The sequence below is a fragment of the Somniosus microcephalus genome, chromosome 12 (genome assembly GCF_052327205.1).
Source record: "Somniosus microcephalus isolate GS21.2 chromosome 12, FLI_Smic_1.0, whole genome shotgun sequence".
Lineage (NCBI taxonomy): Eukaryota > Metazoa > Chordata > Chondrichthyes > Squaliformes > Somniosidae > Somniosus > Somniosus microcephalus.
The window spans coordinates 210,765,459-210,781,690 of NC_140998.1; the positions used below are offsets into that span (position 1 = coordinate 210,765,459).

Sequence of the window (16,232 nt, forward strand, 5' to 3'; positions counted from 1 at the left end):
CAGGAGGAGGCCCATTCAGCCCCTCGAGCATGTTACACAGGAACAGCAGGAGGCCCATTCAGCCCCCTCGAGCCTGTTACACAGGAACAGGAGGAGGCCCATTCAGCCCCTCGAGCCTGTTGCACAGGAACAGGAGGAAGCCCATTCAGCCCCTCCAACCTGTTACACAGGAAAAGGAGGAGGCCCATTCAGCCCCTCGAGCCTGTTACTACAGGAATAGGAGGAGGCCCATTCACCCCTCGAGCCTGTTACACAGGAACAGGAGGAGGCCCATTCAAGCCCCTCGAGCCTATTACACAGGAACAGGAAGAGGCCCATTCAGCCCCTCGAACCTGTTACACAGGAAGAGGAGGAGGCCCATTCAGGCCCTCGAACCTGTTACACAGGAACAGGAGGAGGCCCATTCAGTCCCTCGAGCCTGTTACACAGGAACAGGAGGAGGCCCATTCAGCCCCTCGAGCCTGTTACACAGGAACAGGAGGAGGCCCATTCAGCCCCTCGAGCCTGTTACACAGGAACAGGAGGAGGCCCATTCAGCCCCTCGAGCCTGTTACACAGGAACAGGAGGAGGCCCATTCAGCTCCTCGAGCCTGTTACACAGGAACAGGAGGAGGCCCATTCAGCCCCTCGAGCCTGTTAACCAGGAACAGGAAGAGACCCATTCAGCCCCTCGAACCTGTTACACAGGAAGAGGAGGAGGCCCATTCAGCCCCTCGAACCTGTTACACAGGAAGAGGAAGAGACCCATTCAGCCCCTCGAGCCTGTTACACAGGAACAGGAGGAGGCCCATTCAGCCCCTCGAGCCTGTTATACAGGAACAGGAGGAGGCCCATTCAGCCCCTCGAGCCTGCTACACAGGAAAAGGAGGAGGCCCATTCAGCCCCTCGAGCCTGTTACACAGGAACAGGAGGAGGCCCATTCAGCCCCTCGAGCGTGTTACACAGGAACAGGAGGAGGCCCATTCAGCCCCTCGAGCCTGTTACACAGGAACAGGAGGAGGCCCATTCAGCCCCTCGAGCCTTTTACACAGGAACAGGAGGAGGCCCATTCAGCCCCTCGAGCCTGTTACACAGGAACAGGAGGTGGCCCATTCAGCCCCTCGAGCCTGTTACACAGGAACAGGAGGAGGCCCATTCAGCCCCTCGAGCCTGTTAACCAGGAACAGGAAGAGACCCATTCAGCTCCTCGAACCTGTTACACAGGAAGAGGAGGAGGCCCATTCAGCCCCTCGAACCTGTTACACAGGAACAGGAGGAGGCCCATTCAGTCCCTCGAGCCTGTTACACAGGAACAGGAGGTGGCCCATTCAGCCCCTCGAACCTGTTACACAGGAAGAGGAAGAGGCCCATTCAGCCCCTCGAGCCTGTTACACAGGAGCAAGAGGAGGCCCATTCAGCCCCTCGAGCCTGTTACACAGGAACAAGAGGAGGCCCATTCAACCCCTCGAGCCTGTTACCATAGAAACAGGAGGAGGCCCATTCAGCTCCTTGAGCCTGTTACACAGGAACAGGAGGAGGCCCATCCAGCCCCTCGAGCCTGTTACACAGGAACAGGAGGAGGCCCATTCAGCCCCTCGAGCCTGTTGCACAGGAACAGGAGGAAGCCCATTCAGCCCCTCCAGCCTGTTACACAGGAACAGGAGGAGGCCCATTCAGCCCCTCGAGCCTGTTACACAGGAAAAGGAGGAGGCCCATTTAGCCCCTCGAGCCTGTTACACAGGAACAGGAGGAGGCCCATTCAGCCCCTCGAGCCTGTTACACAGGAACAGGAGGAGGCCCATTTAGCCCCTCGAGCCTGTTGCACAGGAACAGGAGGCGGCCCATTCAGCCCTTCGAGCTTGTTACCACAGGAACAGGAGGAGGCCCATTCAGCCCCTCGAGCCTGTTATACAGGAACAGGAGGAGGCCCATTCAGCCCCTTGAGCCTGTTACACAGGAACAGGAGGAGGCCCATTCAGCCTCCGAACCTGTTACACAGGAACAGGAGGAGGCCCATTCAGCCCCTCGAGCCTGTTACACAGGAACAGGAGGAGGCCCATTCAGCCCCCTTGAGCCTGTTGCACAGTAACAGGAGGAGGCCCATTCAGCCCCTTGAGCCTGTTACACAGGAACAGGAGGAGGCCCATTCAGCCCCTCGAGCATGTTACACAGGAACAGCAGGAGGCCCATTCAGCCCCCTCGAGCCTGTTACACAGGAACAGGAGGAGGCCCATTCAGCCCCTCGAGCCTGTTACACAGGAACAGGAGGAGGCCCATTCAGCCCCTCGAGCCTGTTACCACAGGAATAGGAGGAGACCCATTCACCTCTCGAGCCTGTTACACAGGAACAGGAGGAGGCCCATTCAAGCCCCTCGAGCCTATTACACAGGAACAGGAGGAGGCCCATTCAGCCCCTCGAGCCTTTCACACAGGAACAGGAGGATGCCCATTCAGCCCCTCGAGCCTGTTACACAGAAACAGGAGGTGGCCCATTCAGCCCCTCGAGCCTGTTACACAGGAACAGGAGGAGGTCCATTCAGCCCCTCGAGCCTGTTACACAGGAACATGAGGAGGCCCATTCAGCCCATCGAGCCTGTTACACAGGAATAGGAGGTGGCCCATTCATCCCCTCGAGCCTGTTACACAGGAACAGGAGGAGGCCGATTCAGCCCCTCGAGCCTGTTACACAGGATCAGGAGGAGGCCCATTCAGCCCCTCGAGCCTGTTACACAGGAAGAGGAGGAGGCCCATTCTGCCCCTCGAGCCTGTTGCACAGGAACAGGAGGAAGCCCATTCAGCCACTCGAGCTTGTTACCACAGGAACAGGAGGAGGCCCATTCAGCCCCTCGAGCCTGTTACACAGGAACAGGAGGAGGCCCATTCAGCCCCCCGAGCCTGTTACACAGGAACAGGAACAGGCCCATTCAGCCCCTCGAGCTTGTTATACAGGAACAGGAGGAGGCCCATTCAGCCCCTCGAGCCTGTTACACAGGAAGAGGAGGAGGCCCATTCTGCCCCTCGAGCCTGTTACACAGGAACAGGAGGAGGCCCATTCAGCCCCTCGAGCCTGTTACACAGGAACAGGAGGAAGCCCATTCAGCCCCTCGAGCTTGTTACCACAGGAACAGGAGGAGGCCCATTCAGCCCCTCGAGCCTGTTACACAGGAACAGGAGGAGGCGCATTCAGCCCCTCGAGCCTGTTCCGCCATTCAATGAGATCATGGCTGATCTGTGACCTAATCCCATCCACCCGCCTTTGCCCCATATCCCTTAATACCTTTGGTTAACAGAAATCTATCAATCTCAGATTTAAAATTAACAATTGACCCGGCATCAATTGCCGTTTGCGGAAGAGAATTCCAAACTTCTACCACCCTTTGTGTGTAGAAGTGTTTCCTCACTTCACTCCTGAAAGGTCTGGCTCTAATTTTTAGACTCTGCCCCCTAGTCCTAGACTCCCCAACCAGCGGAAATAGTTTCTCTCTATCTAACCCATCAGTTTCCCTTGAAAACTTCAATCAGGTCACCCCTTACCCTTCTAAATTCCAGGGAATACAACCCTACTTTGAGTAACCTATCCTCTTAACTTAACCTTTGAAGTGTCAGCACACTCGCCTCTGAGTCAGAAGTTTGTGGGATCATAGTCCCACTCCAGGGAATTGAACACATAATGCTGAGCTGACGCGCCCAGTGAAGTTCTGAGGGAGCGCCGCACTGTCGGAGGTGCAGTACTGAGGGAGCACCGCACTGTGGGAGGAGCAGTACTGAGGGAGCACCACACTGTCGGAGGTGCAGTACTGAGGGAGCACCGCACTGTGGGAGGGTCAGTACTGAGGGAGCGCCACACTGTCGGAGGGGCAGTACTGAGGGAGCACAGCACTGTCGGAGGGGTAGTACTGAGGGAGCGCCGCACTGTCGGAGGGGCAGTGTTGAGGGAGTGCCGCACTGTAGGAGGGGCAGTACTGAGGGAGCGCCGCACTTTCGGAGGGGCAGTACTGAGGGAGCACAGCACTGTCGGAGGGGTAGTACTGAGGGAGCGCCGCACTGTCGGAGGGGCAGTGTTGAGGGAGTGCCGCACTGTAGGAGGGGCAGTACTGAGGGAGCGCCGCACTTTCGGAGGGGCAGTACTGAGGGAGCACAGCACTGTCGGAGGGGTAGTACTGAGGGAGCGCCGCACTGTCGGAGGGGCAGTGTTGAGGGAGTGCCGCACTGTAGGAGGGGCAGTACTGAGGGAGCGCCGCACTTTCGGAGGGGCAGTACTGAGGGAGCGCCACATTGTCGGCGGGGCAATACTGAGGGAGCGCCGCACTGTCGGGGGAGCAGTACTGAGGGAGTGCCGCATTGTCGGAGGGTCAGTACTGAGGGAGCGCCACACTGTCGGAGGGGCAGTACTGAGGGAGCGCCGCATTTTCGGCGGGGCAGTAATGTGGGACCTTGTGACTCAGAGGCACAAGTGCTCCCCACTGAGCCAAGGTGTGACACCTTTATGTCACATGGCTTCCCTAAATACAGCACCCCCACTGGCAGGAGGGTGTAATTACAGCGTGACGCGTTTACATGGAAAAATTGCCCTGATATCTGTGGATATAGGAATCTATACCGAGCAAAAGTTGAGCGGAAGTGTAGGCAAGATATTTGATATCGTAAATAGCGCAATTATAAGAGTCTGAGAGAAATTGCGCTCTCCTTTTGCAAAAAATGGACAAAATTAAAGGGCTCAATATAACGTGGATAAATGCGAGGCTATCCACTTTGGTGGCAAAAACAGGAAGGCAGATTATTATCTGAATGGCAATAGATTGGGAGAAGGGGAAGTGCAACGAGACCTGGGTGTCCTTGTGCACCAGTCGCTGAAGGTAAGCATGCAGGTGCAGCAGGCGGTTAAGAAGGCAAATGGTATGTTGTCCTTCGTAGCAAAAGCGTTTGAGTACAGGAACAAGGATGTCTTGCTGCAGTTGTACAGGGCCTTGGTGAGACCACATCTTGAGTATTGTGTGCAGTTTTGGTCGCCTTATCTGAGGAAGGATGTTCTTGCCATGGAGGGAGTGCAGCGAAGATTCACCAGGCTGATACCTGGGATGGCAGGAATGACGTATGAGGAGAGATTGGGTCGATTGAGCTTATACTTGCTGGAGTTTAGAAGAATGAGAGGGGATCTCATTGAAACTTATAAAATTCTGATAGGGCTGGACAGACTAGATGCAGGAAGGATGTTCCCGATGGTCGGGGAGTCCAGAACCAGGGGTCACAGTCTAAGGGTAAGGGGTAAGCCATTTAGGACAGAAATGAGGAGGAATTTCTTCACCCAGAGAGTGGTGAACCTGTGGAATTCTCTGCCACAGAAGGCAGTGGAGGCCAATTCATTAAATATATTCAAGAAGGAGTTAGATATATTTCTTAAGGCTAAAGGGATCAAGGGATATGGGGAGAAGGCAGGGACAGGGTACTGAATTTGGATGATCAGCCATGATCTCATTAAATGGCGGAGCAGGCTCGAGGGGCCGAATGGCCCACTCCGGCTCCTACCCTCTATGTTTCTATGAGGACGGAGTGAGGGAAATACCTGTCCGGTTAAGGAATGCACACTCAAATCAAACTTCTCAGTGAGTCAGCAGCTACACGTGGTCAGGAAGTTAGAAGCCGAGTTTTAAATAAACTGCATCTGCTTTTAGATCCCATCCATTGCCACTCATCGCCCCGTATTTCAGAGCAGAGCATCGAGCCATGGACAATTCAACCAGCTGGCCTGAGGATGAGACAACAGAGGTAAGGGATTTGACCAATCAAACCTTTGCTTCTTATTTAGGTCCAGCTTATTCCAGATTTCCGTGGCTTTAGTAACTAACTTTGTGCAGAGAAATCCACTCGCCAAGCTTAGCAATCAATGCATTCAAAAATAGGAATATTGTATTCACCGGCTTACACACCGCATTTTAAAAATCGTCCGCTCGAATTATTCCTTCTGCTCACAATCACAGAGTTAATGGGGCAGCGTACGTTTTGCAAAGGAACGGACGCTAGAAACGACTGCTGCTCATATCGGCGAGCAGACTGTTAAAATGCTGGATGAGATTCATTTGTGCGTGGTTTATGGAATGGTACAGCGCAGAGGGGGAGGTCATTCGGCCCATCGTGCCTGTGCCGGCTCTTTGAAAGAGCTCTCCAATTAGCCCCACTCTCCCCCCTCGCTCTTTCAGCTGTGCAGCCCGTGCCTCAGTGGGTAGCACACTCGCCTCTGAGTCAGAAGGTTGTGGGTTCAAGTCCCCACTTCAGGGACTTGAGTGCATAAAGCTAGGCTGAAACTCCCAGTGCCAGTACTGTCGGAGGGGCAGTACCGAGGGAGCGCCGCACTGTCGGAGGGGCAATACTGAGGAAGCGCCGCACTGTCAGAGGGCCAGTACTGAGGGAGCGCCGTACTGTCGGAGGGGCAGTACTGAGGGAGCGCCGCACTGTCGGAGGGGCAGTACTGAGGGAGCGCCGCACTGTCAGAGGGCCAGTACTGAGGGAGTGCCGCACTGTCGGTGGGGCAGTACCGAGGGAGCGCCGCACTGTCAGAGGGGCAGTACTGAGGGAGCGCCGCACTGTCGGAGGGGCAGTACTGAGGAAGCGCCGCACTGTCAGAGGGCCAGTACTGAGGGAGCGCCGTACTGTCGGAGGGGCAGTACTGAGGGAGCGCCGCACTGTCGGAGGGGCAGTACTGAGGGAGCGCCGCACTGTCAGAGGGCCAGTACTGAGGGAGCGCCGCACTGTCGGTGGGGCAGTACCGAGGGAGCGCCGCACTGTCAGAGGGGCAGTACTGAGGGAGCGCCGCACTGTCGGAGGGTCAGTACTGAGGGAGCGCCGCACTGTCGGAGGGGCAGTACTGAGGGAGCGCCACACTGTCGGAGGGGCAGTACTGAGGGAGCGCTGCAATGTCGGAGGTGCCGTCTTTCGAATGAGACGTTAAACCGAGGCCCCGTCTGCCCTCTCAGGTGGACGTAAAAGATCCCACGGCCACTATTTCGAAGAAGAGCAGGGGGGAGTTCTCCCCGGTGTCCTGGAGCCAATATTTATCCCTCAACCAACATCACTAAAACAGATGATCTGGTGATTATCACATTGCTGGTTGTGGGAGCTTGCTGTGCTCAAATTAGCTGCCGTGTTTCCTACATTACAACAGTGACCGCACTTCAAAAAGTACTTCATTGGCTGTAAAGAGCTTTGAGACGTCCGGTGGTCGTGAAAGGCGCTGGAGAAATGCAAGTCTTTTTTTTCCCCGTAGCCCTGCACATTTCCCCTTTTCAAGTATTTCTCCAATTCCCCTTTTGAAAGTTACTATTGAATCTGCTCCCACCGCCCTTTCAGGCAGCACGTTCCAGATCACAACAACTCGCTGCGTAAAAACATTCTCCTCATCTCCCCCTCTAGTTTTTTGCCGATTATCTTCAATCTGTGTCCTCTGGTTACCGACCCTTCTGCCACTGGAAACAGTTTCTCCCGATCTACTCGATCAAAAACCCTTCAGGATATACCACCTTTAACGTACTAAAATGTCCCAGGGCGCTTCACAGGAGCGATTATCGATCAAAATGACACCAAGCCACATAAGGAGATATTGGGACGGGCGACCAAAAGCTGGGTCAAAGAGGTCGGTTTTAAGGAGCGTCTTAAAGGAGGAGAGAGAAGCGGAGAGGTTTAGGGAGGGAATTCCAGAGCTCGGGGTCCAGGCGGCAGGAGCCACGACCGCCAATGGTGGAGCGATGGAAATCGGGGGATGTGCAAGAGGACAGAATTGGATGAACAATGAGACCTCAGTAGGGGCTGGAGATGTCACAGGTAGATTTAAAGCAGCATGTCGTTTTAGATAACAGGACATGTTAGACCCTGTCGTCCACCTGCAGGGTCCGGCCACCTTGATGCACATTTAAGTCCAATATTGGCATCTCGGACCACATTACAATAAAACAGGGAGTGGTCGAGGCGAAGAGCAGAGATACATTTAAGGGGAAGCTGGATAAATACATGAGGGAGAAAGGAAGAGAAGGATATGGTGATGGGGTGAGATGAAGAGGGTTGGGAGGAGGCTGGTGTTGATGGGGTGAGATGAAGAGGGGTGGGAGGAGGCTGGTGTTGATGGGGTGAGATGAAGAGAGTTGGAGGAGGCTGGTGTTGATGGGTTGAGATGAAGAGGGGTGGAAGGAGGCTGGTGTTGATGGGGTGAGATGAAGAGGGGTGGGAGGAGGCTGGTGTTGATGGGGTGAGATGAAGAGGGGTGGGAGGAGGCTGGTGTTGATGGGCTGAGATGAAGAGGGGTGGGAGGAGGCTGGTGTTGATGGGCTGAGATGAAGAGGGGTGGGAGGAGGCTGGTGTTGATGGGCTGAGATGAAGAGGGGTGGGAGGAGGCTGGTGTTGATGGGCTGAGATGAAGAGGGGTGGGAGGAGCCTGGTGTTGATGGGTTGAGATGAAGAGGGGTGGAAGGAGGCTGGTGTTGATGGGTGAGATGAAGAGGGGTGGGAGGAGGCTGGTGTTGATGGGGTGAGATGAAGAGGGGTGAGAGGAGGCTGGTGTTGATGGGGTGAGATGAAGAGGGGTGGTAGGAGGCTGGTTTTGATGGGGTGAGATGAAGAGGGGTGGGAGGAGGCATGTGTTGATGGGGTGAGATGAAGAGGGGTGGGAGGAGGCTGGTGTTGATGGGGTGAGATGAAGAGGGGTGGGAGGAGGCTGGTGTTGATGGGCTGAGATGAAGAGGGGTGGGAGGAGGCTGGTGTTGATGGGGTGAGATGAAGAGGGGTGGGAGGAGGCTGGTGTTGATGGGGTGAGATGAAGAGGGGTGGGAGGAGGCTGGTGTTGATGGGCTGAGAAGAAGAGGGTTGGGAGGAGGCTGGTGTTGATGGGGTGAGATGAAGAGAGGTGGGAGGATGCTGGTGTTGATGGGGTGAGATGAAGAGGGGTGGGAGGAGGCTGGTGTTGATGGGCTGAGATGAAGAGGGTTGGGAGGAGGCTGGTGTTGATGGGCTGAGATGAAGAGGAGTGGGAGGATGCTGGTGTTGATGGGCTGAGATGAAGAGGGGTGGGAGGATGCTGGTGTTGATGGGGTGAGATGAAGAGGGGTGGGAGGAGGCTGGTGTTGATGGGGTGAGATGAAGAGGGGTGGGAGGAGGCTGGTGTTGATGGGGTGAGATGAAGAGGGGTGGGAGGAGCCTGGTGTTGATGGGTTGAGATGAAGAGGGGTGGAAGGAGGCTGGTGTTGATGGGTGAGATGAAGAGGGGTGGGAGGAGGCTGGTGTTGATGGGGTGAGATGAAGAGGGGTGGGAGGAGGCTGGTGTTGATGGGCTGAGATGAAGAGGGGTGGGAGGAGGCTGGTGTTGATGGGCTGAGATGAAGAGGGGTGGGAGGAGGCTGGTGTTGATGGGCTGAGATGAAGAGGGGTGTGAGGGGGCTGGTGTTGATGGGGTGAGATGAGGAGGGGTGGGAGGACGCTGGTGTTGATGGGGTGAGATGAAGAGGGGTGGGAGGAGGCTGGTGTTGATGGGGTGAGATGAAGAGGGGTGGGAGGAGCCTGGTGTTGATGGGTTGAGATGAAGAGGGGTGGGAGGGGGCTGGTGTTGATGGGCTGAGATGAAGAGGGGTGGGAGGAGGCTGGTGTTGATGGGGTGAGATGAAGAGGGGTGGGAGGAGGCTGGTGTTGATGGGCTGAGATGAAGAGCGGTGGGAGGAGGCTGTTGTTGATGGGATGAGATGAAGAGGGGTGGGAGGAGGCTGGTGTTGATGGGGTGAGATGAAGAGGGGTGGGAGGAGGCTGGTGTTGATGGAGTGAGATGAGGAGCGGTGGGAGGAGGCTGGTGTTGATGGAGTGAGATGAGGAGCGGTGGGAGGAGGCTGGTGTGGAGCATAAACATTGGCACAAGATAGGAGCTCACGGGGTTGAGGGTAATATATTAGCATGGATAGAGGATTGGCTTACCAACAGAAAGCAGAGAGTTGTGATAAATGGGTCATTTTCAGGTTGGCAAACAGTAACTAGTGGGGTGCCACAGGGATCGGTGCTGGGGCCTCAACTATTTACAATCTGTATTAATGACTTTGATGAAGGGACCGAGTATATTGTATTTGCTGATGATACAAAGATAGGTCAGATAGCAAGTAGCGAGGAGGACACAAAGTGTCTGCAAAGGGATATAGATAGGTTAAGTGAGTGGGCAAGATTCTGGTAGATGGAGTATAATGTGGGAAAGTGCAAGGTTATCCACTTTGGTAGGAAAAATAAAAAAGCAAATTACTATTTAAATGGAGAGAGACAACATGATGCTGCAGTACAGAGGGATCTGGGGGTCCTCATACATGAAACACAAAAAGTTAGCATGCAGGTACAGCAAGTAATTAGGAAGGCAAAGGGAATATTGGCCTTTATTGCAAGGGGGTTGGAGTATAAAAGTAGGGAAGTCTTGCTACAACTGCACAGGGTGTTGGTGAGACCACACCTGGAGTACTGCGCACAGTTTTGGTCTCCTTATTTAAGGAAGGATATACTTGCATTGGAGGCAGTTCAGAGAAGGTTCACGAGGTTGATTCCGGAGATGAAGGGGTTGACTTAGGAGGAAAGGTTGAGCAGGTTGGGCCGATACTCACTGGAGTTTAGAAGAATGAGAGGGGATCTTATTGAAACATATCAGATTCTGAGGGGGCTCGACAGGGTCGATGCAGAGAGGATGTTTCCCCTCGTGGGGGATTCTCGAACGGGGGGGCACAGTCTCAGAAAAAAGGGGCACCCATTTAAAACTGAGATGAGGAGGAATTTCTTCTCTCTGAGGGTGGTGAATCTTTGGAATTCTCTGCCCCAGAGAGCGGCGGAGGCTGGGTCACTGAGTATATTTAAGGTGGAGACAGACAGATTTTTGAGCGATAAGGGAGTCAAGGGTTATGGGGAGCGGGCAGGGAAGTGGAGTTGAGGCCAAGATCAGATCAGCCATGATCTTATTGAATGGCGGAGCAGGCTCGAGGGGACGAATGGCCGACTCCTGCTCCTATTTCTTATGTTATTATGGAGCAGATGGGGCCTGTTTCTGTGCTGTATAATTCTATGAAACAGTGTCTGTGGGAGCAACCAAGGGGTTAAAATTACATGGGCCAACTTTACTTGAAGCCTTCTTCATTCGGAACTCTAATGTTCTCTCCACAGACGTTGCCTGGCCTGCAGCTTATTTCCAGCACTCGCTCCTTAAACCTTCACTTTTTAATTGTCTCTGAGTCGTTCCTTTGCTTTGCTTTAATTTGTTCGCGCATTGCTGCTGAACATCTCGAGCCGGTTTCTCTCTCTCAAAAAGACAGATACGTCTAAACTCAACCACAGGAAACCTCTCGCAGCTGGGTTAAGGGAATTTGAAAATATTGATGGCGGACTGACGGGTTTGAGGATACATCTGGTGCTGTGGATTCATGTCCCACTCCCAACAACTCAAAGGGAAAGGAGTCATTGAGGGAGAGGGTATTTCATCACACTACACAGCAAGGAAGAACATCTGTGGACATTAATGCTGCATTGATCTACAGTGTCGCAAAGGTTCAGGGCTGGAGTACTCACTGTCACACCCTCCCCAAACACACACACACACTCACACACACACTCACACACACTAACGCACTCACACACACTCACACACACTCACTCACACACTCACACACACTCACGCACTCACACACTCACTAACACTCACTCACTCACACATACACACACTCACTAACAAACAGACACTCACACACATTCACACACTCACATACAGACACACTCACAAACTCACACACTCACTCACACACACTCAACACCAGCCTCCTCCCACTCCACTCCATCTCACCCCATCAACACCAGCCTCCTCCCACCCCTCTTCATCTCACCCCATCAACACCAGCCTCCTCCCACCCCTCTTCATCTCACCTCATCAACACCAGCCTCCTCCCACCCCTCTTCATCTCACCCCATCCACACCAGCCTCCTCCCACCCCTCTTCATCTCACCCCATCAACACCAGCCTCCTCCCACCTCTCTTCATCTCACCCCCATCAACACCAGCCTCCTCCCACCCCACTTCATCTCACCCCATCAACACCAGCCTCCTCCCACCCCTCTTCATCTCACCTCATCAATACCAGCCTCCTCCCACCCCTCTTCATCTCACCCCGTCAACAACAGCCTCCTCCCACCCCTCTTCATCTCACCCCATCCACACCAGCCTCCTCCCACCCCTCTTCATCTCACCCCATCAACACCAGCCTCCTCCCACCTCTCTTCATCTCACCCCCATCAACACCAGCCTCCTCCCACCCCTCTTCATCTCATCCCATCAACACCAGCTTCCTCCCACCCCTCTTCACCTCACCCCATCAACACCAGCCTCCTCCCACCCCTGTTCATCTCACCTCATCAACACCAGCCTCCTCCCACCCCTCTTCATCTCACCCCGTCAACACCAGCCTCCTCCCACCCCTCTTCATCTCACCCCATCCACACCAGCCTCCTCCCACCACTCTTCATCTCACCCCATCAACACCAGCCTCCTCCCACCTCTCTTCATCTCACCCCCATCAACACCAGCCTCCTCCCACCCCACTTCATCTCACCCCATCAACACCAGCCTCCTCCCACCCCTCTTCATCTCACCTCATCAATACCAGCCTCCTCCCACCCCTCTTCATCTCACCCCGTCAACAACAGCCTCCTCCCACCCCTCTTCATCTCACCCCATCCACACCAGCCTCCTCCCACCACTCTTCATCTCACCCCATCAACACCAGCCTCCTCCCACCTCTCTTCATCTCACCCCCATCAACACCAGCCTCCTCCCACCCCTCTTCATCTCATCCCATCAACACCAGCTTCCTCCCACCCCTCTTCACCTCACCCCATCAACACCAGCCTCCTCCCACCCCTGTTCATCTCACCCCATCAACACCAGCCTCCTCCCACCTCTCTTCATCTCACCCCCATCAACACCAGCCTCCTCCCACCCCTCTTCATCTCACCCCATCAACACCAGCCTCCTCCCACCTCTCTTCATCTCACCCCCATCAACACCAGCCTCATCCCACCCCACTTCATCTCACCCCATCAACACCAGCTTCCTCCCACCCCTCTTCATCTCACCCCATCAACACCAGCCTCTTCACACCCCTCTTCATCTCACCCCATCAACACCAGCCTCCTCCCACCCCTCTTCATCTCACCCCATCAACACCAGCCTCCTCCCACCCCTCTTCATCTCACCCCATCCACACCAGCCTCCTGCCACCCCTCTTCATCTCACCCCATCAACACCAGCCTCCTCCCACCACTCTTCATCTCACCCCATCAACACCAGCCTCCTCCCACCCCTCGTCACCTCACCCCATCAACAGCAGCCTCCTCCCACCACTCTCATCTCACCCCACCAACACCAGCCTCCTCCCACCCCTCTTCATCTCACCCCATCAACACCAGCCTCCTCCCACCCCTCCTCATCTCACCCCACCAACACCAGCCTCCTCCCACCCATCTTCATCTCACCCCATCACCACCAGCCTCCTCCCACCCCTCTTCATCTCACATTGTCAACAGCAGCCTCCTCCCACCCCTCTTCCTCTCACCCCATCAAAACCAGCCTCCTCCCACCCCTCTTCATCTCACCCCATCAACACCAGCATCCTCCCACCCCTCTCCATCTCGCCCCATCAACACCAGCCTCCTCCCACCTCTCTTCATCTCACCCCATCAAAAGCAGCCTCCTCCCACCTTTCTTCATCTCACCCCATCAACACCAACCTCCTCCCACCTCACTCCATCTCATCCCATCAATGCCAGCCTCCTCCCACCCCTCTTCATCTCACCCCGTCAACACCAGCCTCCTCCCTCACCTCTTCATCTCTCCCCATCAACACCAGCCTTCTCCCACCCCTCTTCATCTCACCCCATCAACACCAGCCTCCTCCCACCCCTCTTCATCTCACCCCATCAACACCAGCCTCCTCCCACCCCTCTTCATCTCACCCTGTCAACACCAGCCTCCTCCCACCCCTCTTCATCTCACCCCATCAACACCAGCCTCCTCCCAACCCTCTTCATCTCACCCCATCAACACCAGCCTCCTCCCACCCCTCTTCATCTCACCCCATCAACCCCAGCCTCCTCCCACCCCTCTTCATCTCACCCCATCCACACCAGCCTCCTCCCACCCCTCTTCATCTCACCCCATCAACACCAACCTCCTCCCAACCCTCTTCATCTCACCCCATCAACACCAGCCTCCTCCCACCCCTCTTCATCTCACCCCATCAACACCAGCCTCCTCCCAGCCCTCTTCATCTCACCCCACCAACACCAGCCTCCTCCCACCCCTCTTCATCTCACCCCATCAACACCAGCCTCCTCCCACCCCTCTTCATCTCACCCCATCAACACCAGCCTCCTCCCACCCCTCTTCATCTCACCCCATCAACACCAGCCTCCTCCCACCACTCTTCATCTCACCCCATCAACACCAGCCTCCTCCCACCCCTCTTCCTCTCATCCCATCAACACCAGCTTCATCCCACCCATCTTCATCTCAGCCCATCAACACCAGCCTCCTCCCACTCCTCTTCGTCTCATCTCATCAACACCAGCCTCCTCCCACCCAATACATCCTCACCCCAACAACAACAGCCCCCTGCCACCACTCCTCATCTCACCCCTTCAAAACCAGCCTCCTCCCACCCAGCTTCCTCTCACCCCATCAACACCAGCCTCCTCCCACCCCTCTTCATCTCACCCCGTTAACACCAGCCTCCTCCCACCCCTCTTCATCTCACCGCATCAACACCAGCCTCCTCCCACACCGCTTCATCAACACCAGCCTCCTCCCACCCATCTTCATGTCATTCCATCACCACCAGCCTCCTCCCACCCCTCTTCATCTCACCCCATCCATACCAGTCTCCTCTCACCCCTCTTCATCTCACCCCATCCACAGCAGCCTCCTCCCACCCCTGGTCATCTCGCCCCATCCACACCAGCCTGCTCCCACCCCTCTTCATCTCACCCAATCAACACCAGCCTCCTCCCACCCCTCTTCATCTCACCCCGTCAACACTAGCCTCCTCCCACCCATCTTCATCTAACCCCATCAACACCAGCCTCCTCCCACCCCTCTTCATCTCACCCCATCAACACCAGCCTCCTCCCACCCTTCTTCATCTCACCCCGTCAACACCAGCCTCCTCCCACCACTCTTCCTCACAATGCATCAACACCAGCCTCCTCCCACCCCTCTTCATCACAGCACCTCAACACGAGCCTCCTCCCACCGCTCTTCATCTCACCCCGTCAACACCAGCCTCCTCCCACCCCTCTTCATCTCACCGCATCCACACCAGCCTCCTCCCACCCCTCTTCATCTCACCCCATCAACACCAGCCTCCTCCCACCCTTCTTCATCTCACCCCATCAACACCAGCCTCCTCCCACCCTTCTTCAGCTCACCCCATCAACACCAGCCTCCTCGCACCCGTCTTCATGTCACCCCATCAACACCAGCCTCCTCCCACCCCTCTTCATCTCACCCCACCAACACCATCTTCCTCCCACCCCTCATCCTCTCACCCCATCAACACCAGCCTCCTGCCACCCCACTTCATCTCATCTCATCAACACCAGCCCCCTCCCACCCCTTTGAATCTCACCCCATCAATACCAGCCTCCACCCACCACTCTTCATCTCACCCCATCAGCACCAGCTTCCTCCCACCCCTCTTCATCTCACCCCATCTACACCAGCCTCCTCCCACCCCTTTTCATCTCAGCCCGTCAACACCAGCCTCCTCCCACCCCTCTTCATCTCACCCCATCAACTCCATTCTCCTCGGACCCCTCTTCATCTCACCCCATCAACACCAGCCTCCTCCCACCCCTCTTCATCTCACCCCATCAACACCAGCCTCCTCCCACCCCTCTTCATCTCACCCCATCAACACCAGCATCCTCCCACCCCTCTTCATCTCAGCCCATCAACACCAGCATCCTCCCACCCCTCTTCATCTCAGCCCATCAACACCAGCCTCCTCCCAACCCTCTTCATCTCAGCCCATCAACACCAGCCTCCTCCCACCCCTCTTCATCTCACCCCATCAACACCAGCCTCCTCCCACCCCTCTTCATCTCACCCCATCAACACCAGCCTCCTCCCAACCCTCTTCTTCTCAGCCCATCAACACCAGCCTCCTCCCACCCCTCTTCATCTCACCCCATCAACACATGCCTCCACCCAC

General features: G+C 55.6%; 1 protein-coding gene across 1 annotated transcript in view; it reads left to right on the forward strand.

Moving 5' to 3' along the window:
* Positions 1 to 5,668: 5,668 nt before the first annotated feature.
* LOC147110002 (C-X-C chemokine receptor type 3-like) overlaps positions 5,669 to 16,232 on the forward strand; it is a 60,699-nt gene continuing 50,135 nt past the window's right edge. The window contains exon 1 of the mRNA XM_086003990.1: positions 5,669 to 5,745. Coding sequence (XP_085860116.1) covers positions 5,704 to 5,745 — 42 coding nt within the window. The 5' untranslated portion in view covers positions 5,669 to 5,703. The remainder of the gene's footprint in view (positions 5,746 to 16,232) is intronic.